The sequence below is a fragment of the Canis aureus genome, chromosome 38, assembly GCF_053574225.1.
Source record: "Canis aureus isolate CA01 chromosome 38, VMU_Caureus_v.1.0, whole genome shotgun sequence".
NCBI classification, from domain to species: domain Eukaryota; kingdom Metazoa; phylum Chordata; class Mammalia; order Carnivora; family Canidae; genus Canis; species Canis aureus.
Genome location: NC_135648.1, coordinates 5894247 through 5920584, shown reverse-complemented (window position 1 = coordinate 5920584; position 26338 = coordinate 5894247). Strand labels below are relative to the sequence as shown.

The 26338-nt window shown below is 46.4% G+C and overlaps 1 protein-coding gene and 2 long non-coding RNA genes across 3 annotated transcripts in view; 2 read left to right on the top strand and 1 right to left on the bottom strand.

The window, feature by feature from the left end:
- The window catches only part of LMX1A (LIM homeobox transcription factor 1 alpha), a 152556-nt gene that overhangs the window by 87925 nt on the left and 38293 nt on the right, over window positions 1–26338 (top strand). Inside the window, exon 4 of the mRNA XM_077886553.1 lies at window positions 16672–16904. Within this exon, the coding sequence (XP_077742679.1) occupies window positions 16672–16904 (233 nt within the window). The remainder of the gene's footprint in view (window positions 1–16671; window positions 16905–26338) is intronic.
- Window positions 5806–8623, bottom strand: LOC144307011 (uncharacterized). Its single transcript, XR_013373969.1, has 2 exons — window positions 8499–8623; window positions 5806–7288 (listed from the first exon to the last, which is right to left on the bottom strand). It is a non-coding gene; the product is annotated as an uncharacterized LOC144307011 (long non-coding RNA).
- On the top strand, window positions 8661–10420 carry LOC144307010 (uncharacterized). The gene is made up of 3 exons (XR_013373968.1): window positions 8661–8792; window positions 8957–9000; window positions 9969–10420. It is a non-coding gene; the product is annotated as an uncharacterized LOC144307010 (long non-coding RNA).

Genomic DNA, 26338 nt, shown 5'->3' with positions numbered 1-26338 from the left:
GTGATAGTGATCCCATTAGAAATTCACCCTAGGGATATACCCAAAGGAATTGGAAACAGGTGCTCCAGTGATAAGTTCATGGATACACATGGTCATCGCAGCACCATTCCTGATAGCCAAAAGGCAGAGAGAGCCAAAACATCCATCAGCAGATGAATGGATAAGTAAAATGTGATATATCCATGCAATGGAATATTATTTAGCCATAAAAAGGGATGAGGTACTGATATATGCCACAATGCAGACGATCTAGAAAACATGCTAAGTAAAAAGGAGCCAGACACAAAAGGTCACATACTGCATGATTCCATTTATGAGCAAAATCTGGAATAAGTATATTGACAGAGACAGAACACAGATCTCTCGGGTGGAGAAGGGAGGAGAAACTGCTTAATGTGTAAGGGCTTTTATTTTGGAGGGATGCATAGGTTTTGGAACCAGAAAGGAGGTGATGATGGGCTTGTACAGCATTGGGAATGTATTGAAAACCCCAGAATTGTTCCCTTTGAAATATATAACGTGTCTCTTACCTCCATATAAAGGAAGTTCATTGAGCATGGCACTCCTCTGCCAACACTGCCCCCAGGCTTGGAGAAGAAAAGTCAAAGTCCCCGCCATCACCTGCCACAGCCTCACTGGCTGCCCAGTCCCTCCCCAGGACTTCTCCAGTTGCAGCTCTTACTACCTTTGCCTTTGCCCACTGCCCAGCCACACTGGCCTCTGTGCTGTTTCCCGGCTAGCTGTGCTCCTACCCCGGGGCCCCTGCACTTGCTCGTCCTCCTGCCTGCCACGCTCTTCCAAAAGACAGCGGTAAGGCTCCCTCCTGACCAGCGACTTCACATCTTTGCTCAAGCATCAGCCACACAGTGAAAATTACAACTCCCCACCCCTGGCACGTCCTGTCCTCTTTTATGCCTGCATTTTTATTCATTGCACTCATCTGACATTTTATTTGGTGCCATTTGTTTTCCATCAAAGGTAAACTCCAAGGGCTGGGATTTTTGCCTGGTTTGTTCACGGGTCTTTTGCTAGCACCTGGAACCGTGCCTTGGTATTAGCAGTTAGAATAGTAGTCACTTAATAAATACTTGTTGCAGGTACTGTATGAATAAAACTCTTTCCTCAAATGATCTAGAATTCCACTCTCCCAGCTTTCTCTTCAATATTTGCTAGTTAGAAGGACCTTATGTCCCTTTGCTAGAGATGCCATGAAACTCATAACCTTTTTCCCCAAAACGTTCCGGGGGAAATTAGTTGGCCATGACCTTTAAGTTGCTTTCAGGTTGCTGGAAATGTGCTGTGGTGTGTGTCTAGCCTCATCACCTCTGCACCTCTCATGAATGCAGTTTGGGGGGCAGAGTATTTATCTTCGTGGACATACTGGCCTATTTTTAGAGGCATTCAGCCCATGAATGTAGTCTAGATAGTAATGTATTTCAGTGATGGTGACAGCCATGTCCCTCAGCATGGTTCTCTTGGTACGATTGGGTTAGAGGTTGATTCTGGTGCACACAGCTTATCCTTCACAGAGCAGAAATGTGCATAGCTTCAGGAGGTGCTTCTGTTTGAATGCAAGGTATGTCTTGCCTTTGCCAGAGAAGTCCCTTCTTCCTGGCAGACGGGGTGGTGGTGGTGGTGCCTACAGGCCTTTTGAGAAGTAACTTCACAACAGCGCCTTTGCCAAAAGATAAAACAAGCCCCTGCCTTTGTGTCAGTTGTAGGTAATCTGCCTGACATCCAGTGATGAAAGCAGGCATTTCTCTTCTATCTGGCAAGAGGAACCCCTCGCCTTATGTTTTCGCTGGGAGGAGCACGCCTTTAAGTTCCTGACTATTCCCAAAATTGTAACTGGGAACCTGGAGGTCTCTGAGAGGTGGGGAAGTGGTGAGCTACTTCATCAGCACCTTCCCCCTGGGCTCGCCTTATGGAGATCCGAGCCCCCCACCCTGCCCTGAGCAGAAGAGACATTCCTGGCAGCTTGTGCTCTCTTCAAGACACTGTCTGGTTTGGAGACACCCTAGCTTGTCATTGTTTATTCCCATGGTAGGGAGAAGTTGTTGTGAACTATTTTTTTTAAAAAACTTCTGTCTATAGTATGCTATGAAACCAAACTGCATCCCCAATCTTAAGGGGTTGTGTTTGTGAGTGTGCGTGTACTGGGGGGAGGGGACACACACTCACATCTGTACACAGAACTCGGCACTGTGATTCCAACCAGGAATCCTGTTTCACAGAGATTTTTGTGGTTCTCCAGCTCCTCATGTCTGTCCCTGCTCTCTAATCCCCTGAATGGAGCTGGATATGGGGAGCAGAGCCATATGAAAGGCATCCAAGATGAAAATTATATCCTAGACTTGCACATGAATGTTGTGGTTGGAGGTGGGGGTGTATGCTGGCTGGCGCTACACACTTGCCACCATTCCTCCTGGATTTTGCATTTCCACCCAGTTCCCATTTGCTTGTTTCCACACAGATTCCAAGGTTGATACTCTCCTGGGTTAGAACCAGCCTGGATCACTGATCATAGAGACTGGGCTCCCTTTAAAGAAGTGGTGGCCAATCTCTGACCTTTCCTTCCTAAGTAAAATATTTCAATATAGTTAATAACTTCATTCGTCCAGTTCTAACTTATGAGGAGCTTGGGTTCACAATGATGGTAGTATTGCCTTGCAGTCACATAGAACTTTTAATTTACAAAATACAGTACCATCCTGCCATTTGATTAGGACAGCCCTCAGGGCTAAGTTAGGAAGTAATATATAGTGGATCTTTGGTGGGTTTTGGCACCGACAGACTTGACTTGAATCTTGGCATTCCCAACTCGTAGCTGTGTAAAGTTGAGCAAACTACTTAGACCTTCATAAGCCTCTATTTTATCATCTCTAAAATGGGAGTAAGTTTTGACAGATGAGTGACATGATCTAATCTAGTTCTTAGTGAGATCACCTTGAATCGAAGCTGTATGGAGAAACAGCATTGGGGGCGGCAGGAGGAAACAGGTGGTCCATTTGGGAGACTGTTGCAGTGATCCAGGGAAGATGTGGTGGGAGTATGGCCTACAGTGGGGGTAGTGGGCATGATGAGACATGGTCAGGTTCTGGTTATATCTTGATGGTGAAGCAAAACGGCTTGTTGATGGTTTGGATATGAAGTGTGTGGGGGAGAGGAGTCAAGAACGATTCTGAGATATTTGTCTTGAGCAAAAACAAAGATGGAGGTGCCATCCATCCATGGAAAAGGAGAGACTGTGATTGCTTGGAGCAGATTTGAGCCAGCATGAGGTGTGGACAAATGAAGATCAAGAATTCTCTTTTGGTTTTATTAAGTTTGAGATTTTGATTAGAGATCCAAGTGGAGATACTGAGTCGGTAGTTGTATATACAAGTTAGATTTGGGAGGTAGATCTGGGATAGAGATAGAAAACAGAGATGATTTCTTTTTGAATTTTTTACAAAGGTTATCAAATGGGGAAGTCGTTGGTAGAGAAAGGATTAAAAGAAGGGTATTTTTATTCTCACTATGGGAGAAATAAGGAAAAATAAGTGTGAAAATATTTACAAAGAGGGAGAATGTGTGATGTTGCTTTTGAGTAAGCGTGAGGTGCTGACGTCTAGTGCCTGGGTGGAGAAGCTGCCCTAGATAGGAGTGCAGGGTATACTACCTTGAATGGCAAGGGTAAGTCCTTCATATAACTGTATCCTGACCGTGGTGGGTTAATTAAAGTTTAATTTTTCCCACACAGAAGAAGCCAAAAGGGGAAGTCCAAGGATGGTAAAACTACTCAAGAATGTTTTCAAGGATCTATGCTTTTCTCCTTTTATGTTGCATCCTGAACAGGTGGCTTTCGCTCTCTTGGTACCAAGATGGCTGTTTCCAGCCAGGTGTTATATTTAATTCTAGGCAGAAATAAGGGAATAGGTAAAGAGTGAGAGGTATGTACTAGCAGAGCCTCATTTTATCAAAAGAATAATAGCATTTCCGAACTTCCTGCTCCTGTCCCTACTCCTAGCGGGATCCCACGTACTGCCTCCTATGGCCACTCCTAGCTGCAAGGGAATCTGGCAGGTGCGATTTTCACCAGAGAAACCAGCCATCTAAATTTTGGCTGTAGGATGCAGAATATGAAAGATTATTGTTTGTTTCAAAAATATTTTTAATTTTTTTTTGCATTGTGAAAAACACATAACATAACATGAAATTTGCCATCTCAACCATTTTTAAGTGCACATTTAAGTGGCAAAAAGTACATTCACATTATTGTGCTACCATCTATCACCATCTATCCATTGAACTCTCTTTATGTTGCAAAACCAAAACTCCATACCCCCCCTCCCACAGCTCTCTGTTTCCTTCTTTCTCCAGCCCCTGGCAACCACCATTCTACTTTATGTCTCTAGGAGCTTGACTCTTCAAGTTACCTCTTATAAGTAGAATCATCTGCTATTTGTCCTTTTGTGACAGACATTTCATTTAGCATCATATCCTCATTATGTTTTGGCCAGAATTTCCTTCCTTTCTGAGGCTAAATAATATTCCATTCTAATATATTCCAATGTAGATAGTACAGTTTGTTTATCCAGTCATCTGCTGAGGGGCACTTGGGTTTCCTTTATCCTTTGGCTGTTGTCGGTAATGCTGTTATTAACATGAGTGTACAAATATCTCTTTGAGTCCTTTAAATTTATATATACCTAGAAGTGGAATTACTGGATACTATGGTAATTCTACGTTTAATTTGTTGAGGCACGGCCACACTATTTTCTATAGCAGCTGCACCGTTGGGCAGCCAGCAGTGCACAAGGGTTCCAGGTTCTCTACATTCTTGTCAAACTTGTTATTTATTTTTTTGTTTTGTTTTTATTCGATCATAGCTGTCCTAATGCGAGTGGTATCTTCTGGTTTTCAATGGATGAGGAGAGAGTTGAGAGATAAAAATAATTAAAAACAAGAAATAAGAACTGTCTCAGGGCACCTAGGTGGCTCAGTGGTTGAGTGTCTAGTTTGGCTTCGGTTGCGATCCTGGGGTTCTGGGATCAAGTCCTGCATCAGGCTCCCTGTGGGAAGCCTGTTTCTCTCTCTGCTTCTCCCTCTGCCTATGTCTCTGCCTCTCTCTCTGTGTCTCTCATAAATAAAAGTAAAGAAAAGAAAAGAACTGTCTCACTTCCACTGGGTCAGACATCACTAAAACCTTTCTGGGACTCTCCAGACACACCAAGTCCAACCAGAAAGGAAGGCAACATAATCTCATGGGAAAGAGATCTTTGGAGGTTCAGGGGCCTGGCTTTTTTTACTCAAGACTCCACCACTGCTGGATTTGGGGGGGGGTGTCTGTAGAGTACTGTTTACCTATTTTACCTTCTGTGTGATGAGCATAATAGAATCTAAACTGCCCCCGCTCTTTCTCACTTACATCAGAGCTGAGATGTTACACAAGATCACACATGTTTGAAATCTGTGAACTAAAGGCATTCTGGAACTTCAGATGATCCAGAGATATTTTCCATCCCTCACGTGGAAAGGGAAAGTCCCACATGGCAGCTCTTTGTGGCTTTTATGCAATGGTGAGAGATTTTTACTCAGATTGTTAGTCAATGTTTGTCTTTTCTGGTCTCCCCTGGAAGACTGGATGATCCTTGAGAACAGGTGTCGCACACACGAGGAGGAGAACAGTAACAACTGTCAATGTTTTGAACACTGTCTTGTGCTAGTTGCTGCACCAGATGATTTAGGAACATAATCGGTCTTCCAAATACATCTAGTTCCTAATACAGTGCTAATGGTCTCTGCTGATTCAGTAAGGAGCTCTTGGGCTGTGACAGTATGTCTGTTTCTTTTTTTTTTTTTTCCTGGATGTATGGCACAGTGGTAGTCATGAAAAGTGAAGGTGACAAAAGCAAACAGAATTCATAGAGAGCTCGGTGTTGCCCCCTGCTGGGATCTCAGAATCTTTCCCATCAAAACATCATCAATAATGTCCTTGTCCTTCTTACTTTTATCACTCCCGCGCGCGTGCGCGCGCACACACACACACACACACACTCTTTCTATGTCTCTGTCTCTCTCTCTCTCCCACTCATAGAACCCAGGAAGCATACAGTCTTTGTCAGAGTATACATTGTATTGGCCACGTGCCATCCAGCCAAGCCAAAAATTGTGGAACAATAGGAATGTGTGCCCGGAATATCAGCTAAAAATACCTCATTCCCTCTGCTCTCTTGTTTTCTGGGTATGTTTAAGAGTGTCCCAGGAGGCTAATGAGGATGAAGGGGAAAGAAACCTGACAGTTTCAAAGGAAAACAACCCTTTAACTCCCTAAAAAGGAAACATACAGTTTCTGTACGTCTGTTTTATGTTTCTTGCCATCTTTGCATGTCTGTGTGACAACATGGGGAGTCTATAATATAATTTGTGCCACCTTGGCTTGGATTATTGGAATCCATGCTTTTACCACAGTGTTTTGCTCTATGGTCTGACTGGTAGTCAGCTTTCTAGGTTTTGGAAAAGAAGAGGGGGAAGGAGAAGAAAGAGCTCCTAAACAGGAGACTCCCTGTCTCATACATGCTTTGTACTCCTTCACCTGGTCCAGGCACTGCTTAAGAGCCGGGGGACATGTTTCCATCCTTGGTTGGGCCATATGTAACGTCTTTCATTTTTTGATCACTGACCGATCCTCAGGCTCTGGCTGGCTTTCTCAGTAATGTCAGCTTTGTCTGTGATTTGGGGTAAGCCATCAATCCTTCTCCGGCCTTGGTTGCTTTCCTTTTATAAAATGAGGGGAGAAGTTGACTAATCTCTTGGTGGGGGGTCTAACAGTTAGGGGAGCAAGGCAAGAAGAAGGGTGTCTCAATGCAGGTCCACGCAGTGGTCAGCAGCCTCAGTATGAAGCAGTCATCTGAGAACTGAAATGATAACGGGGCAAGGGTCTGTCCCAAATATTTGCCAGATAATGTCAGTGTTAACCAAATAGCAACTGTTGGCTGTGGTTGGCTAAACATGGAGCTGCCGACTTCCTGAACATATGCTGGGTGTTAGGCAATGAAAGTGGGTGTTGGTCAACATGAGTTGGCTGATGTCAATATTTACCTTGGGTTCGGGTGGACCATAGCCATAGTTGCCCGCATGAAATGCACTATTTCCTTTCAAGTATTTGTCCTTTCAAATTTGTCTGTTGGTCTGTTCTCCAATAGCGTATGAAAGGCTTGTTGAATTTTGATTTAGTTTGTCAGAACACTGAAGAAGAAAGCCTTGAGATACACGTGAAGTTCTATTTTTGGCCTCAGTCATCTGTCTTAAAATAAATGATCTACAGTTATTTATGTGGGCAGATATGGTAAATTGATTTCAATAAGAAGAGTTAATAGTCGCTACTTCCTGAGACCAGCTAGTATTGTCAGCGACTGCAAATACATTTGTCTTCTTTAATCTCCAGAACATCTTGTAAGATAGTTACCATCTCGTTTCTGGATAAAGAGGCCAAGGCCCCAAGAGTCTATCAGCCACCCAGACTCTCAAAGGCAGAATCGGGATTTGAATCCAGGTTCTTTTGGAATTCCAAGGCCATGCTCTTACCATTCTGTCTCGCTGACTCTGGAACAGATGCACCGTAAGAACAAGGAAAGTACTGAGTGCACCATTTTGAGGTAAAAGCTGCCCATTGCCAGCAGGGTTTTCGATAGGCGATGAGCCATGTGTTACCCCGAGCTCCTCGGAGCCTCCGGGACGTGCAGACATCATACTTAGCGGTTCTCATCCCATTGTATGGTCCTCCTTGCTGCTCCCCAGGAGCCCCAACGAGACAGAGACTCTGATTGGCTCTGCCTGCCACTTATTGTTTTCCATTTTCTCCCCACTGCAGAGTCTTGAGACTGTCTCCTATAGAAGATCCTGCCACTTCTATTGTCCTTGCAGACTTTCCCACCGCCCCAGGACCACAGGCTCGGTTTCTTATTGTGGTCGTGTTGGCTCAGCCTCAAGGACAGAGACCTTGAGCCAGCTGACAAGGTTGCTTGTGTCACTACTTCTAAGGCCACAAGCCATGCTTTTGCTTCCCAATACTTTTGAATACGCTTCTCTCACCGCTTCTCCTTCAGTTTAGCCCCATGGTCTCCCAGACTCCCAGCAGCAGATTTCCCCGACAGACAGTTTTGGCGTATGGCCAACCCCTGTCTCTGTGCCTGGGTGACCTCAGTTACCAAGTCAACGTGGCACTTAATGAGTGCTGCTGTGCTGCCCCCTGGTGGAGAGGGTGGAAACCGAGCGAAGCACAGATCGCTGCCTGCTGGCTGTCCAGCTCCGTGAAGACCCTCCCCTGGTTTCCCAACCAGAAGTTCACATATCTGACCGAGCCTAGTTTTGGTAGGCTCCAGCAGCAAGACGGCATGCTGTGTGGTTGCCAGCTGTCCAAGGCTAAAATCTATTTTTTTTATGTCGGGGCAAAAAGAAGTATACAACCAGTTGGCTTCAAGTAAAAATTAGGGTTTTTTTTTTCCCCCACATACTTATTTTGTCTTCCACCCTTCCATTGAATTGTCTACGGTATGGAGGCCTTGAGTAGCTGCCTTTGAGATCTGCGGGATTCTGGGTCAAGGTTAATGAAGAGCTCAATCTTTTCCAAACACGCCCTTTGTTCTGGAACATTCTGCAGTGTCATAATGGGGGCTCATTCCTGCTCATATTCCTGCTCGGTCCTCATGAATCTCAGGGCTCTTGCCTTGGGATAGCTCTGGGTTTGCATGAGGCTGCCATATTTTGCACTATTCCTGTCCATGGGAAATTGCGTCATCAACCTCAGGGTAGATGTGGGGGCTGACGCAGCAACTAATGTCTGGTGTCTAGAGGGTTGATGGGGGGCAGAGGTGGGAGAGCTTGAAAGTAGCCATGGGAATTTATGGGTGGAAAAGTCAGGTGTTTTGAAAAGAAAATGAAGCCTGTCAACGTCTTGGTTTTACTTTAATAGAAAGAGCAAGAAGGCATGTCACCTTGCCGTGCCAGGGCTATTAGGTAAATCCAGACAAATCCTGTGGGGTCAGGCTGCATGCAAACCCTAGACCGAGGCCATTTCAGCCAGTGCGAACTCAGTCCCTCGCTCCATTGTATGGTCAGGGCTGAACCCCAAGTTCATAGCCAGCACCACTGGAAAGCTGACCTCTGACATCTTGCGTTGTTCATGGCCTTGGTCCTGAACTACTTTCTCCACACTCCTTTGTCAAATCCTGATTCTCCGAGTCTGACATTACAATTCCTCAGATTTTTTTTTCTTTACTAATTTCTCTCTCATATTCATATTCAGCTCTTTCTCTCCATCATCATCATCACCACCATTGTAATGGTTACCATTTCATTGAGGATTTACCATGTACCAGGCACTATGCTAAGCAGAGTCAGTGCATTAGTTCCATTAATTCTTCTTGGGATTCTATGAGAGAGAGGTCCTTTTCTTACTCCCACTCTATGAGATAGGTAAACTGATGCCACCACAGCCTGACTGAGATCACCTGGCTAATAAATGGTGAAGTAGGGACTTGCACCTAAGTTTATTTAATTATATCATCTTGCCTCCTTGTTCTATTGTGGATAATCTATTATATTATTAATCTGTCTATTATATTATATTATTATAATAATAATCTGTCTCTGACTGGGCTTCCTTGGGTCTCCCTGGGTCCACCCCCACTGGCCTACACTTTTGTCTGTACCTTGAAATAGTGACCTACCAGGTTCCCCTGTCTGGGAATGGGGTTCCAGCCAGAATTATCTCATTTTGCAGTTATTTGGAGTCAGTGTAGACTCTTGCATGCTGGTGTTGGGTCCTAGAGAGTCTCCCACACACTGTTTGTTCCTAACCTAAATTCATGGAGGGGAGACGCCTTTCAGGGATCCCTTCAGGTGTTCTGGGGGGCCCAAGAGCTGAGTAGTCGAAGGATTAACTTGGTTCCTAACCCTGCCTTTCTCCTACCTGTGGACGGCAGAGTCTCAGGACCCAGCCATGGTCCCACAACATAGCCATCCCAGCTGCTGGGTCTTTCTACTTATTTCTCCCGTGGAAGCAGTGCTAGAGAGGCTATAAGAGAGAAATGGAAGAAGGAACCTAAGAATCAGACACCTTGGTTCTCTCCTGGGGAAGAGAAGCCTCATGAATGAAGCTGAGCTGAAACATGGTGAGATACTCTCTGAGTTCACGACATGGTTCTACGTACTCTTCCCTCACTGGTTCAGTGAGGTGCTAGATAAAGGAAATACCACAGTTGCTGGCTTCGAGTGGTACTTAATAAAGATCCATCCCCCTTTTTTCTCTCTGCCATAAGCTTCTCTTCCTTTGAAGTACAATAACCTGGGGCGGGGGGTGTTGAGACATGATCAAAGTACGAGGACCCCAGCATTCAGAATGGTGGGGTGGTTTTCCTACCATAACACAACTGGCACCAGGTCTGGGGGTGTGTCCAGTCCCTCAGCAGATTCCTGTCTTTCTGCTGGGATTCCTGCATTGGAGGGATGTGCTGGTGCCTACCGGGCTGCTCTGCTTCTCTCCTGCCAGCCTTTGACTTGTTCTTGAGGTCGTTCTCAGCTGTCACGCCTTCAGGTCTGCTTTTTTTGGAATGCTCTTGTCTCCTTAGCTACAGGGTTGGGTTCCCAACCCTGCAATAAAATCCTGAATTACAAAAATGGGAACGAATTAAGAAATTACCCAGCCCTAGTGGGTTTCGAACATGCCCTAGGGGCAGATTGCTTTCTTCATACAGAGTTTTTTCTAGAAATGTATCTAGGGAGATCCTTTTTAGAAATAATCCATACATTTTTAAAATTTAAATTCAATATGCCAACAACGAAATAAAACAAAATAAAATTACATGTGTGATCACAAAAAGAAAAAAAAATGATACATACAGAGATGTAGAAAGACAGGGAGAGAGAAGGCAAGTACGTGAGTGAGTTGTAGGTTTTAGCTGGAGTGTGCGTATGTGTGTTTTGTGGGTTTGTGGGTTTGTGGGTCCATACATGATCTCTCTTGGCCTTAGTTTATATACATATAGGTATATACACATACATGTATGTATTACATATATAAATCTGTGACTGTGAACGATACGGTTCTGGAAAATATTTTGTTGGGAGAATTGCCATGGCATGGCCGTGTCCTGCCAAAGCACCTTCTGGGGACCTGGATTTGGGTACCGGCAAGGTGAGCTGCTTGGCTGCCAGGTGTGGAGTGAGGACACCTGAGGAATAGAGACATGTCCCCTCTGCAGCCTCTCCATCCTTGATCTAACACCGATCTAGGCAGTACTTAGCCATTCAAGACTAGAAAGGGAAAGGACAGGTGGCTTTTGGGAGGCTGGTTGGTAAAGGAGGAGCCCTTGAGCCCTGGGTTCCCAGCTCCAGTCCCATACCTGTCCTCCCAGGGCTGCCAGCATGGAGCCAGGAGGCTGAAGCTGGGTTGGGCTTCACTCTCCCACCCCAAACCCCTTGGGTTTGCCCCCCCAGGGCAGTTCCCCAGTCCTTCGAGATGAAGTCACACTCACATCAAAGCTGGGAAATGTGGGCAGACTGGGCTCAGGCCACCGAGGAAGAAGAACTCTCCCAGGATAAGCCTCGGGAGACTCCTAAGCCTAACTTGCTACCTTTGGGGCCAATAAAATAAAATAAAATAAATAAAAATTTAAAAAAAATCCAAAAGATCAAAATCCAGAGTCTGGGCAAATAAGAATGACTACAGCATATGCGGCCCCTGATGGATGATAAAGTACTCCGCACCCATGTTCTCGTCTAGTCCTCGCTGACCCAGCAGCGAGACAACATTACTGCCTTTTATATCTGAGCAGACCGAGGCTGCAGAAGATTACGTGCTCTGCTCCCAGTCCTACTAGGGATAGCGGGCAGCAACAGCACCTGCCGGCTCAGGCTCTGTCGCCAAGACTGCAAGTGGCCCGTCTCATGGCTGTGGGAGAGTGGGGCGCTCGACAGGGAGGGGTGGCAGCAGGACACTGAATGGAATTGCAGCCAGGCTACATCCCAGCCTGGTGGATGGTGTGGGAAAGCACCAGGGGGAGGGGGACAGGGAGGAGAGTGAGGGGGAGGGCAAGACCAGAGATTCCAGGACCCCTAAACCAAGTGGCTGGGGCTCTCCTTTGTGCCACTCTGGCTTCCTCCCTCCTGCATACTCCGGACACATGGTGTTGTGGTCTGTGTTGAGAGCTGCTATGGGCTGCATCTGCAGCCTGGGAGCTCCCGGAGGCCGGGACACCCCGGGGCCCCCTGCAGAGGGCATTCACTGGAGCAAGGAGAGCGCTAACTGCGGGCTTTGGCTCTGGAACGGTCACCGCCCCGGGGCTCTTTGGTGAGCCACAGGGTATTGTTCCCATTTTATTTTATTATTTTTTTTAAATATTATTTATTTATTCATGAGAGACACAGGCAGAGGGAGAAGCAGGCTCCGTGCGGGGAGCCCGATGCGGGACTCGATCCCAGGATCCCGGGATCACGTCCTGAGCCAAAGGCAGATGCACAACCACTGAGCCATCCAGGCGTCCCCTTGTTCCCATTTTATAGGTGAATTATAGAATTCGATGCAAAGAGGAGATAAGGAATCACTGGAAGAGTTTGCAGGGCTAGGAGAATTTCCAACGGGAGGAGGAGTTGGGAGTTGTTACGCATGCCTGGAGGAGCCGGACATTTCTGGAAACCTTGTGTAGCCTTTCAAGGGCACAGCCAGTCTGCCAGGCTGTGAACCCAGAGTACGGTCTCATTAGCATTCAGAGGGGGAAGGAACCGTGGGGGACGCCATCCAGGGCATTGGGAAGAGACAGGCTGTGTTTTAATTACGACCTGGACTTTTGAACAAATCCTTTTCTCTGCTTGTCTGAGCCTTAGAGAAAACAACTTGTGGGAGGTGTGCAGCCGGCGGCTGGGGCCACAGGGGCACCCGTACAGCTGTGTACACATCTGGCACACAGGTGGTGGACTGCGTGCGCCTCTTCTTGCACTGCGCCGGGGTTAGGGAGGGTGACGAGAGTCACTGTAGTGGGGTGAGGTTGACCTGGTCTTCACCCAGAAGGGGGCGAGCCGGTGGAGAGAATGGAGAGAGATGGGGCTGTCCCCCACCTTTTTCCCCTCTCCACCCCCCCTTCCTGGCCTGTAATCCCCACTGACCGTGACCATCTCAGGACTGGAGCCCCGACAACTCCCGCCACTTTCTCCGGCCTCTCCTGAGTCAACACGGTGGCCTTTCTTTGCGGAGCTCACCCCGACCCTCCCTTCTCCAAGTTGGTGAAAGTTTTAAGAGAGAGGGATGAAATGAAGAAGGGCGGAGAAAGGGGAGGAGATTAACAGGGTGGAAGCCGGGCCAGCACAGATGCAACCACCTGCGGCTGCCTCAAGTGCTTGTTGACTCGCTGGGAGTCTGTTTAACAGCTCCCTTCGGGGAAGGGGAGGAGAAGGAGGGCTCTGGGGACAAAGGGCCTTTGACCAGCCCCTGGAAAGGCATTGATTAGTTTGCTCAGGTTGGCAAACAGTGACTAGGGATGAGGGGCCAGGGAGGAACCGGGTGATTATTCTGCCCCATGCATCCAGCATCCAGCGAGGGGACAGGAAGTAAAGGCACATGTTCAGGGGACTGGTGTGCCCTGCAGAGGAGGTTGGATATGGAGCTGGAGAGAGGGGGTAGGAGAAGGCAGGGCTGCTGGTTTCTGGAGTTGTGGTTTGGGGCTGTCGTATACCTTGTCTGTGGTGGAAGAGCCACCCTAGCCCCTTGGGCAGAGGGCGGGCATATCAGAATGGGGGGCTCTAAGGTGCTCCTGATGGCCGGGGGTGAGGGGCTGGTGTGGTGGCCCAAGGACTGGGTTGAGAGGGAGCGGGGGCTCATGCATTCCTGATCCTGAGCTGTGCTGGCATCACCTGCTGGCTGGCCTCTGTCCTGGGAGGCTGTTCCGTCATGGAGTCATGGGAGGCCGCTTCATTCTCTTCCCCCAGGCCTTGGCTTCCTTTACCCAAAGAATTTGAATGGCTTCCATTTTTCTTTGGCCAATCTGTGTGCAGCGCCTCCTTGGGAACCCCTCTTTCGCTTCTTCCTCACCCTCAAAACTCTTCCCTTCTTCAGGAAGCTTCCAAGTAGACTTGGAGTCATGAACTCGTACAGCTCCAGAGCTGGGAAGGGATTGTTTTATCAACAAAGTATGGCTTGACGCCTTTCTGTTGTGTATTCACTGGACATTTTGTATTGTTCTTGTATTCCCTCCCACAGGTAAATCTCTATGGGCAGAGGTTATTTGGTATTTTTTTTGTTGTTGTTTTGTTTGTTTGCTGTTTCTCTCGCTAGTGTGTGAGCTCTGCGGGGTTGAAGACTTGGTTTTGGATGATTTTGTGCCTACAACAGTGCCCGACACCTAATGGACACTCCATGTACAATGGTTTGCAGATGTGAATGCTGCTGGGCGGTGGTTTCTCTTCTTCCTCTCCCAGTTAGGACAGACAGTGTGCGGTGTTAGTGCGAGGTGGGTGTTTCCGAATGAATGAATGGGTGAAGAGAAGAGTAGACAGGTAATTGAATGTGTGAATGGAGATGGGGTTGGCCACACTTAGGCCATGATGGTGGTTGGCCTGTGTATAAGAAAAGGCTCTTCAGTTATTCTGCATCCTCAGCTCCCACCAACATGGGACTTGTTAGCACAGCAAGGTGGCATCAGCTCTGAGTGGTCTCAGTTGGCTGGTGTGTATGTCTCTGCAAAGAGAGGAGGGCGTGGAGTTCAATGGACTCTGGCCATTGGTCGCCCCTTGCTGCCATCCTCGCCCTACACCATCTGAACTGTCCATGTTTGTTGACCCTCTGGTATGTGAGGACAGAGGGGGGGGCGGGGGAGGAGGTTTTCGGAGAGATTCTTTTCCCCCTGTTGTGCTACTACATAAAAAAGCAAAGGGCAGCCCAGGTGGCTCAGCGGTTTAGCACCACCTTCAGCCCAGGGCTTGATCCTGGAGACCTGGGATTGAGTCCCACGTCAGGCTCCCTGCATGGAGCCTCCTTCTCCCTCTGCCTGTGTCTCTGCCTCTCTCTCAGTCTGTCTGTCATAAGTGAATAAATAAATAAAATCTTTAAAAAAAAAAAGCAAAAAAAAATCCACAAAAAACCAACGCCTGTTTATTTTGGAGATAGAAAAATGAGTGCTATAATGCATGAATCCCAGAGATATTTTTAGGGTGTATTATCTCTGTGCTTATGCCAAAGGGGTTGCCAAAGGCAATTATGTTATCATGAGGCAATTTTACAAAGACATAGATCTGCTTTAAATTTTCATCTGTCCCCAGACTACCCTGAACTGTTACTGGTCTGGGGGTCGCAAGGAGAAGGGTTACTTTTATTGGGACCTACTGTGTGGTAGCCCCAATGCATGGCTCTTTACACATGTTATTTTAGGAGAACGAGTTAGATTGGTGGGTCAAAGCAAATCAACGTTTACTGAGTGTCCACCAGGTGCAAGAGGGTGTGGGTTATACAACTATTCCATAGGTCTTGTTCTTCAACTGCAGGCGTGAGAAAAACTAAATGATGAGGCAAGATTAAGATGTTTGAAGTCAGCAGTAGGAAGCGATCACCGTAAGGCTTATGAAGCTGGGAGAGATTGTCTGGCCTCACATCTTAGCAGCATCCGGAGAAAAGAAGTGCAAAGGGAAGGAATCGTGCCCGTGGTTTTGCAGGCAGTTGTTGGTGTAGCTGGTAGCAGGGCACAGGCCTCTGGATCTCGCTGCTTTTTTGTGTCTTTTTAAAAAAGATTTTATTGATTTTAGTTTTTAAAGATTTTATTTATTTTAGAGAGAGTGTGAGAGTAAGCATGAGCAGGGGAAGGGGAGGAGGAAGAAAGAATCTCAAGCAGGCTCTGTGATGAGCATGGAGCCCGACGCAGGGCTGGATCTCATGACCCTTAGACATGACCTGAGCCAAAACTGAGAGTCGGGCATGTAAGTGACTGAGCCACCCCAGGTGCCCTGCATTTGGCATCTCGAAACCTTAGCAGGAAGCTACCTAATGACCAGCACAGACATGTCAGTCGCCTGAGCTCATATCTGAAGGGGGTTTTCTTTTATTCACCTTAACATCGCTAGTGCCTACTGCTTTGGCTTGGCATAGATGGCCACCCTCTACATGGTCTGTTGAAAATAAGTGAAATAAGAAGTCCTGGGAGAGAGGTTGAATCCATCGAAAGCCACCCTGGGAAGCTGGGATACAGTTTCCGTCTCACCAACCACGTTAGGCCTCAGAATGCCCTGCCAAGCTTGCCATACAGATTCACATCCTGGGGTCCCCCCTCCTACAGGCTGATGGGAGTGGGCCTGGACGTCTGTGTTAGAGATCTTTGGTTTGAACAATAAGCTTCCCCAGGGATCCCAACGGGGTGTAGACCACCCTTTGGGAACACTGTGTCCTAGACCACGCCGGTTGTGGGCTGGGCTCAGGATGCTTCCAGCGCCTCTGCCCCTGCTCTTCTTCAGCCTTGGTGAGGAATTCAACTGAATCCTCTGGTTCAGCCCTGCCGGGGAGCACGTCATCTGGATTTCGGGTGTACTCCATTCCGACCGCCCTCACCCCAGCTCTTGGAGTCTCTTTTGCTCTTCTTGACCCGAGGCCAGCTGGGCCCAATCAGACCTTTCTCAAAGACCTTGCTTCCCTCTCTCCCCTGCTGCCAGGCTGTTTGCGGTCAAATGTGGGGGCTGCTTCGAGGCCATTGCACCCAATGAGTTCGTCATGCGGGCCCAGAAGAGCGTGTACCACTTGAGCTGCTTCTGCTGCTGCGTCTGTGAGCGGCAGCTCCAGAAGGGCGACGAGTTTGTCCTGAAGGAGGGGCAGCTGCTCTGCAAAGGGGATTATGAGAAGGAGCGGGAGCTACTCAGCCTGGTGAGCCCGGCAGCCTCAGACTCAGGTGAGTGCGGCAGGGGCGTGGGGGGTGGGATGGGGTGGGGGCTGAGCTGATGGTCTGCATTACTGTCCCCCTAGACGCCCAGCCCCTGGGGCAGCCCCACTCTGTGGCACAGCAGCCGTGTCTTTGTAAGGTTGGCAGGATCTCTCACTGGCCAGGAATTGCCCCCAGATTCCATGGTGTGTGACTGTGAACGCTTAATCCACAGGTTCACAAGTCTCTGGGTTAACGGGGGTGACTCTGCGTCAGCCCGAGGGTCTGCAGGTCACCTGGAATCGGCTGAGCTGGGCTCTAGGCTGCATACCAGGGTCTCACTCCGGGGTCCAGGCTTGAGAGGCAGCGGCATGATCTCCTCTTGGCCGTGACAAAAGTGCAAGAAGGCCTGCCCAACCTTGCAAGCGTGTTTCCAGCCTCGGCTTCCATCAGGTCAGCTAATGGCCCACTAGCTAAAGCCAACTCAAAGCTGAACCCCAAAATCCAGGGGGAGGGGACGTACACTGCAAGCACCACGAGGGTATAGATACATGGTACCATTACAGGCAATGATGCCCTGGAACCAATAATTCGGTTTCATAATCCCTGAGCTGCTCTGAGCCTCTGTTAGGGGCTAAGAGAGCTCCAAGATCATATACAGTGGGTTTCAGAAGGCCAGAGAAAGTGAATTAAGTGTCTAGGTTGAGTGTGTGTCTGTCTCCACCAGGTGGGCAGAGTTTGGCTGGCTTTGTGCCTCCCTTCTGCAAATTGGCGAGAGCCCCTGGCCTTACTGATTCTCTCCCTGACGATCCCAGTGCATGCAGGTCTCCTGAACGGGCTCTAACCTCCCTCTGTCCACCTCTCAGCCCCTCGGCAGCGGGAGTGGGGGGCCTTTTAGACCTCTGGCTCTTCACTCGGCCTCCTTGGACTCAGCTCATCAGAGGTTCCCGCTCACCTCCCTGCCTTCAGCTTTCGTTCTCTCTCTGCCCCTCTCCCACACTTTGGGGTCTTGCTAGCATATTCTTTCAGCTTCTCTCTCCGGGCTCTTTTCCCCAGGGAAGGCTCTTAATCCCTGGTGTGGATGAGTTTGCCCTTCACTCCCCCTCCCGCGGATCCTGCTTTAATGCAGTTGCTTGTCTGACTGTTTGTTGTTCTTGCCAAATGCTAAGCCCCATGAGGGACGGCATGTGTCTCTTCTACCGCTGTGTCCCCAGGGCTTAGCACAGGCCTGGAACATTAGGGGTGCTGGATTAAATCTTTAAGGAATGAGTAAACTCTTGAAACAAAAGCACTGTGGCAAGATGCTCGAGTCCAAGGGCTTTGGGGACAGGTGGGGGTGGCGGTGAGGAGGGGTGCAGGTCTCAGCCTGGCTGCACCCCTTACAGTGATGTGACTGTGGGCAACTTTCTGAACCTCCCTAAGCCTCAGTTTCCACAACTGTGAAGTCGTGATAGTCATGCCAACCTCATAGTTTTATTTGGGGGAACCAAAGAGAGAATGCAAACCAAAACCCTGGCATGCACTATAGGCTGGCTGTGTCTGCTCGAGGTGGGTCTTCATGGGAGGCTGCTTTGCTTCCTTTACCCCCTGTTGGTTCTTCTTGCCTGACTCTTCTTGCAGCCTTAAGTAAGCGGACACCAGGACAATCCCAACTCCTGCTGGGTTTGCCCATCTTTAGCTTTCCCTGGTTTGTTTTGATTTGGAGGCAGTTTCTCCTTTTGAGGAACACTGTCACTGACACACTGAGTGTCTCCTGCTGGGGTAGTTGAGCCTGTTCTAAACCCGACTTCATGGCCCCCACTTGCTTTAGGAAGGTCACCTCACCCTGGATTTCCCTGTGGGTGTCTTGCTGTGCCCACCCACTTGGGCCTCCTTCCCAGAAATACTGCAAAATCTTCAGATTCCCAAAGGGCTTAGGTGCTATGGGGATCAGAATGCCAGCATGACCTTAAAGATACGCATACCCAGAGGGACGCACCATTCTTTCTCACATCGAAGGAAGTGCAGTGGCCCTTCTTGGTACAGGATTGTGTGGGGCTTGACTGCAAAGTTATCTAGTTCCCCCTGTGGTAAAGATTCACAGATTTAACTGACTACAGAATTAGCATGAAGTATTAACGTACTGTCCCTCCCCCATGCCGCCCCTGTGCAAAGACAGAGAAAAGGCTAGATCTGAGCAGCATTAATAGAAATACAATGTTCAGAGCATGGGGACTGCTAGGAGCCCACTTTTCTGGCTCCATTTTCAGCAGTATGTTCAGTTCTGAGCATTTTCTTTTGAGACTGATGTAAACAAAGTAGAGCTTTCTGGCTCCTTTACGTACATATTCGTTCGGTAGATGTACCTTGAGTGCTTGCTTTGTGCGGCGATGGAGTCCTAGTGTGACTGGCCAGAATGATGTGGGGGGGTGGGGAGATCCCCAAATCATGTCAGATGAAGGAATTACAGATGTTCAGGCCAAAGAAGTAGAGACAACGTGAGGGCATAATCATTGCCTTCACAAGGTTGGATGAGACCTATTTCTACCTTCAGAGAGCAGAATTTGAAGTTGTGCAATTATTTAGCAAAATCACGGAGTGCTTCATTATAGATAGAAAGGTAAAGGCAAGCAATTTGGACTCAACGTTGGGTGTGTGAGGAGGTCATCCTAATTATTAGAGCAAACAAAGAGCAAAATGACTCAAGAGGTAGACCCTCACTTGTTGAAACTAATTTTGGGTGTTGGGAGAGGAGGAGAGTGCTTCTAGAGGACTTCTGTTGTCCCTCTCAACTTGAAAAATCTATCATTGTTTTGCAGCTTTAACAAAAGTGATAAAGTCTCAGCCAGAACCCAATATATTTTCCCTCTTTTTGTCAATTATATAAATATTGCTTGTCTTACATCATAAAATGTTTTGTGTGCCAAATCCTGCCTCACTAACGAGAGGGTAAGTGTCTAAGGAACAGGGTTATGGGTTTTAATTCCTCTGTTCCCTCAACAAAGCTTAGCATGATGCTGAGGGATCACTAAATGATCAATAAGTATCTAATGAGCTGAATTAAATCTTCAAGGAAAGAAGTCCATCTCATATTGGGGGGTTTACAGAAAGCAAACAATTTAGGACGTGTCCCAGTACAAACACGATTTCTCCTCTCATATCTGTCCTGAGTTCTCTACATATTATAGGTACTTGACAAATATTTGTTGAGTGAATGATGGAATGCGCTGTCATCTTTAACGTTTTTATCAATGATTTGGATGAAGACACAGAAGGCAGGTTTATTCGATTTGCAGATGACACAAACCTGGCAGCGAACGCTGTTGTGGCAGCTGTTACTCTCAATGTTCAGAAAGATCTTGATGAGCTCACAGAATAGCACAAAGTCAGCAAGACGAAATTTAACCACTGGGTTCCAAAATTCAATAGTAGTTATGTGGAACGGGGCCTGTTTTGGTGGAATTCCACACGGGGCTTAGTTGGCCACAAAGCCAGTGGGAGCCTCGAGGAATGCCGTGTTAATAGAGCTATAATGTCCCTAATATGCGATTGTTGCAGTTTTGCATTGCTTAGAGCACATGTACACTATTTGGCCTAATTTAAGTGATGCATTTTAGGACATCACTGACAAACTGGAGAGGGTCTAGAGAAGAGTGATTACCTTCTTGGACAATAAATAAATAAACTCGGTGTATTTAGTCCTGTGACAAATAGGCTGAGGGAAATAGAGTCATACCCAAGGGTGCAGACCCATGTAATGTAGATGAAATGACAGGTTTTGTTGTCCAGTGTGGGTGCAGACTGGACCCTTTATGACAGGTGAAAAGGCTTGTCTCAACATTTTAATTATAGTGGGTGGAAGACAAGACCAGTGATCCCTAGGGCCACTTAAATCTAGGATTCTAGAATCTGTGGTCTTAAGGTGCTGACCATTCTGACACAGAAGCAGAGGACACACTTATAGGCCTAAGAGACACCAAATTCAGGGATATTTTGCTGCTGGATCTCTTTTCTGGTGTAGCCAGAGAAGTTTCTTTTATCCTGATCCCTGTTTTGCCAGTGGCCTTCTCAAGGAGAAGAATGGAATTTGTAGCTTGAGTCTGACAATCTTCTTCGGGCTTATTGGGCAGCTTGGATGGCCCAGTGACATTCACCCCTGTGCTCTCCTCCTTGACCAGAGAATCACAGGTGCTCGCAGTTCAAAGGCACATGAAAGGCTCCCCAGTTCACATTCCCACCAGATGCTCATCCAGCCTCTGGCCTGTCTCCAACCACGGGGAGCTCTTGGTCTCACGTTCTGAGTGGGGATTATCAGAACTGTTGCACGGAGCCCCAGTGTCTGTCTCCACATGCAACCTCAACTTCGGCCTTGGTTCTGCTTTCAGGAACTCATGAAATCAGCCCATCTCCCTGATACGTGCCAGCCCTTTGCATTGCAAACGGAGACCCTCATAGTCCTTGGGTCCTCTTTTGTCCTGTCTTATTCTTCTCCATTCCTCCAGCCATCCCATAGAAGAGGCTGATCTGTCTGTAAACATACTGCCGTCTCTCTAGAATGTACCATCCAGAAGGGAATGAAATCTTCTGACGTGTGGTCTGAACTAGCACGGTGTTATTACTACTACTACTTGTCATGGACGTCACATTCTATTGATGTGGCCCATGATTTCATTGGCTTTTCTGACCTGGGGTGGGGACAAGGGCTTGGGGACTGATGGTAGGCAACTGTAGCGCCTGTTGGCTGGTCCATGTTGTATGTCTCAGTAATCTATCCCTCTTCCTATTTCGACATCAGAGGTCATCTGACAGTGTCTTGTGCAACAGTTTTTTTTTAAAGATTTATTTTTATTTATTTATGATAGAGAGAGAGAGAGAGAGAGAGAGAGAGAGAGAGAGAGACGGGCAGAGGGAGAAGCAGGCTCCATGCCAGGAGCCCAACGTGGGACTCGATCCTGGGACTCCAGGATCGCGCCCTGGGCCAAAGGCAGGCGCGAAACTGCTGAGCCACCCAGGGATCCCCTGTGCAACAGTTTTTAAAAACTTTATTTTGAAATAAAATTGTAGATTTACACAGCAATTGCAAAGTAAGGCACATTGCCATATAACCTTCAACTGGCTTCCCCTAATGTTAACACTTCATATTCATGTGTACATTTTGATAAGTATATCATGTGAACTAAGAAATTAACATCGATCCAGTACTGTTCACTCAACTATATAAACTGAAATTATTATTTGGTCTCATGAGATTTTCCACCAATGTCTTGCATCCGTCCTAGGATTCAATCCAGGACACCAAGTTGTGTTTAGTTTTTTATGTTATTTTTATGTTAACATTTCTTTTTTCTTCATTTTTGGGACCACCGAGGAATGTCGAGTCAGAATTGCATTTTTTGCCCCTCCCTCTAACAATATCTTTTATATTTTATTTCCTTTTATAGTCCCTTACCATGGACTCATAATGTGTTTTTTGGCTTGTTCGTTCTGGGGTTGGTTTGTTTATCATTTTAAGGTTTTCTTTCTTGAAGACCACCATTTTAGATTGTGCCCAACATTGATCCCTTGGCCATTATTTTCTTGCAAGTTTCAAACCATCAATTCCTCTTGCCTTTACCAATTCTCCTTGGTCATAACCAAAGACTAGAGTAGCTGGCCCTGCATTCCTCCCTCTTTTTTCTGAGAATGGAAACTAGTAGCAGGGTAAGGCAGGGCTCTCTTCAGTGCTGTTTTTGTGGAAGGATTTTCCCAGAGGAAGCCCTGAGCCATGAAGTCCCTATCATGAGGATGCCTTTCTGCAAAGGAGGTTTTATATTTCAGATAAATACAGCAGTTCCATGGCCTCTGTTTATCCAGTAGTCCAGACTGGCTTGGAAAGGCTTCTACTCCTTCTCACCTTGTGGTCTACACTCACCTGGCCCTAGCACAGTGCCTAGCATGCAACAGGAGCTCAGTGCATGTTTCCTTGGTGTGTGAATAAATTAACTTTGTCCTGTTCGTATTAGCCTCTGAGGTCCTTGGCGGAGAAGCACCAATCTCCAGTATGGCTGCTGCTTACTGGAGCTGAAGTGAAGATTTCTGACACGTCCCGGAGTTTGGGGATCCTTCTTTCTTCTTAATTTTCCTTAGGATATGGGCTATTGCTGCTTTGGGAGATCCCGATGCCTCTCTAATTGTGCAATACATCTCTTTTCCCTTCTTTTCTGAGTCAGGTTTAGACATTTGTTTTAATTTCCTTCCACAGCCTTGGAACTGATTTAAAAAAAAAATCCATTACAGAAGTATTTCTTTCAACCTAACTTGGAACTCTTGTTCTCCAATAAATTAGAGCAGAGAGGTAGTGGTTACCTCATAAGTTTTGGAAAATGCCTGACCATCTTAGAGGATTATCCTTGTCAGTTCATAGTCATGAATTTCAGAATGCAAGATTTGAAAGGAAAAGTCAGCAGGAGGTATGAGGAAGTCATTTTCTGAATGGTAGTGCAAAGGGCGTGGGGTCTAAAGTTAGGTCTGCATTTGAGTCTTACCCTGCACTCCCATCAGTGCAGCCTTGGGAAAGTTACTTCCCCTTCTGGGGACTCTTTCTGAATCAGTGAGAAGTGACCAAGGGCCTGAAACTTGGTCCATGTCCAGTAAGTGGCAGGCATCAATCTTATCTTCTGGTGCAGGGGCTGGGGAGCTCATGGCTCATACACTAATTTCACCAATGACCCATCATTTCACAGACATCTTGTCTTCTGTTTTTGCTCTTCTGTTTCAGATGCTCCTGGATAGCTGACCTGGGGCCATCTCGGGGTAGTACACAGAGAGGGCCTGTGATTTTTGAGTGGCTAGGATGTGTGAACTGCAGATGGACTGAGTCACCCATGGTCTCACACGTCTCAGAGATGCTTCCCAGTCTCTGAACATTGTAGCTGGTGCTGCATCCAGGAAAGTCCATGCAGAAGGCCAGGAGGAAACAGTTTTCTGAGACTTAATAGGAAGTTCAAGCAAGAACAGGAAGCATGCATTGAACTGAGTTATCCTTCTTTTATATACTGGGGATCTGAAGTTTAGGGAGATTCTGATTTTAGCTCTTTTGAGTGCCCAAGTATCTTCTTATTCCTGAACGTAACATTTTCTGGGATTTGGTTATCTTGGGGGTGGATCTCTGTGCCTCTTGCTCTGAGGATGGCGGTAAGTCTCCCATCTTCAAATGAATTGCTTTTGGAGTGGATTTGCTTCTGTTCTGCAGCCCTAGTCTTTGAGTCAAGGAAGGACACTGAACCTGACAGCTACCTGTTAGTGAACGCGCTGTATTCCTGAATAGGCCTGTTAGGATTGCTCTGTTACACACCATAATCTGTTTATATCCTTCTGGGCAGCCACCTTATCAACCTTTAATTCAATACATATTTCTTATAGATGCCTACACTGTCTCAGGCTCTGTGCTAAATGCTGTGTTTTAGTTGCAGGGAAAGAAGGGCAGAGGAGTTCAAGAATACTGAACAATGCAATTCAGAGAAACCTCTCAAAGCCAACCTCGTAATGTCAGGGGAACAGTGGGGCCCTGATAGAAAGTAATATAAGGAGGCTGAGAGCTAGGAAAAAGGGACAGCCTGGAAATCAGTTTTGTCATTCTTTCCTTTAAGAAACAAAAGGGTGAAAAAAAAAAAAAGAAAGAAACAAAAGGGTGAGCCATTAAGAAAACAACAATAATAAAAATCTTACGCAGGTATTAAAATACTCTGATACTCTGATAAATAGTGTAGTTGTTAAAAGACATATTTCAATCATATTTTATATTTTCCTCTAACGCAGTGTTTTCAGAAGACTCCCCACAGTGTTTTCCAGAAAATTTTTGCTACAGATTGGCAAATATATATATATATATATATTTTTTTTGTCATAACCTGTTATGCACATTCGTGTGTATGAAATAAAGTTTCAACACTTAGATTGATTTACTAATTACCCTACATGCTGGTATTTTCTATTCTATTTATTTTTTAATCGTCCTCTTATCTCTATTAATGTCATAACCCACCGATGGATCATGGCCTAAAGTTCGAACAACACCGGCTTCTAAGGGCAGTTATTTACGAACCTATCCCCAGGTTTTGGAATTGGTATGGATTCTTCAAATTTCAAGGCAATAACTATGTTTTAATCTTCTCTATATATCCATCTCTGTCAGGTGCTGAGAGTAAGACCAAAGACACAGAAGAGATCATCTGGCCCCAAAGACTTGGCACAGTGCCCCGCACAGAGTAAACACGCAATAACTATTACCTGCTTTCCTTGTTGTTAGCATTATCAAGGGGACTTGAAAAGCACACATATTTATATCATGACTAACACAAAGATCTTTGTGGACATTTTCTGATTTATTCATCTGGCATCTTCCGATAGCAAGGAAGAGAAAGCTATAATTGCCGCAGCTCTTTGCCTTGTTTTCAAAATCAAGTCTTGTCTCTTGTTAGTAACACAGTCATGAAACTGACTGCAGAATTATTTGTTGCCTTCAATCTGGGGCTCAGTGCTGCTTTTCTGTTCTGAACCTTTGTCTTCCCCTGTATTTGTTTTGTCTTCATAGTATAGATGGAGAAATAAGGACACAGGATACTTGAGTCAGGGATAAGCCACAGTAAGAACTTAATTCTACCAATTACCAAGTCAGGACACTTGATACTCAGCCTCTGCTATAATTGTGAGTTGAGTAGAGTTTATCTTTCGTGCTTGAAAAGTTACGGGCGATGTACAAACTCAGACAATGCATTATCTCTCTTCCATCAACTGTAATTTAATTTGGGATTTGTGCTCACAATCACTTTAGGAGAAATCATGATTTAAAATCAGTGCATTTGCTTCAGAGAATATTTAATCTGTCATGGTGTGCTGTGTGCATTCATTCCTCTTGCACAATCCCTATAAGAAAAAAAATTGGTCAGACGAACAACTGATCATTGTGACGTTCACGTGATGTTAATAGGTATTGAGCCCTTACTCTGCACAAAGCATCGCCTTTGGCACTTTATGCAAATTAACTAACTTAACCTCATATCAAGCTGATGTGGAAGGCAATGTTACGATTTTTCCCATCCTATGGATGAGAAAGGTGACCATGGAAAAATTAGTAATTTGTTTAAGTAATTGAAAGAGCCCAGATTGAAACTAGGGCAGCCCAGCTCCAGAGCCTGCATCATTAAGCACTATGCTGTGCGGCCCACTTGATTAAAATGTGACGTCTATTTTAATATAGATCTCAAAATATTCATAATGGTCTCATATGTTTCACTGACAGTCCTTCCTGGCTGCCTATGGCAGTGCTTCAGTTACTCGGTAGAACTACCTATGAGACTCCAACAGAAGAACCTTTTCACATACAATTAAAGCAATGAAAATAAGGTGATTTGAACTAAGTTACACTCCCTTTCAAATCAGACAAAAGTTCACCTTCTGTTCTAACTCCAGATCCTCCTCCATAATTAATCACTATCGCTATACTT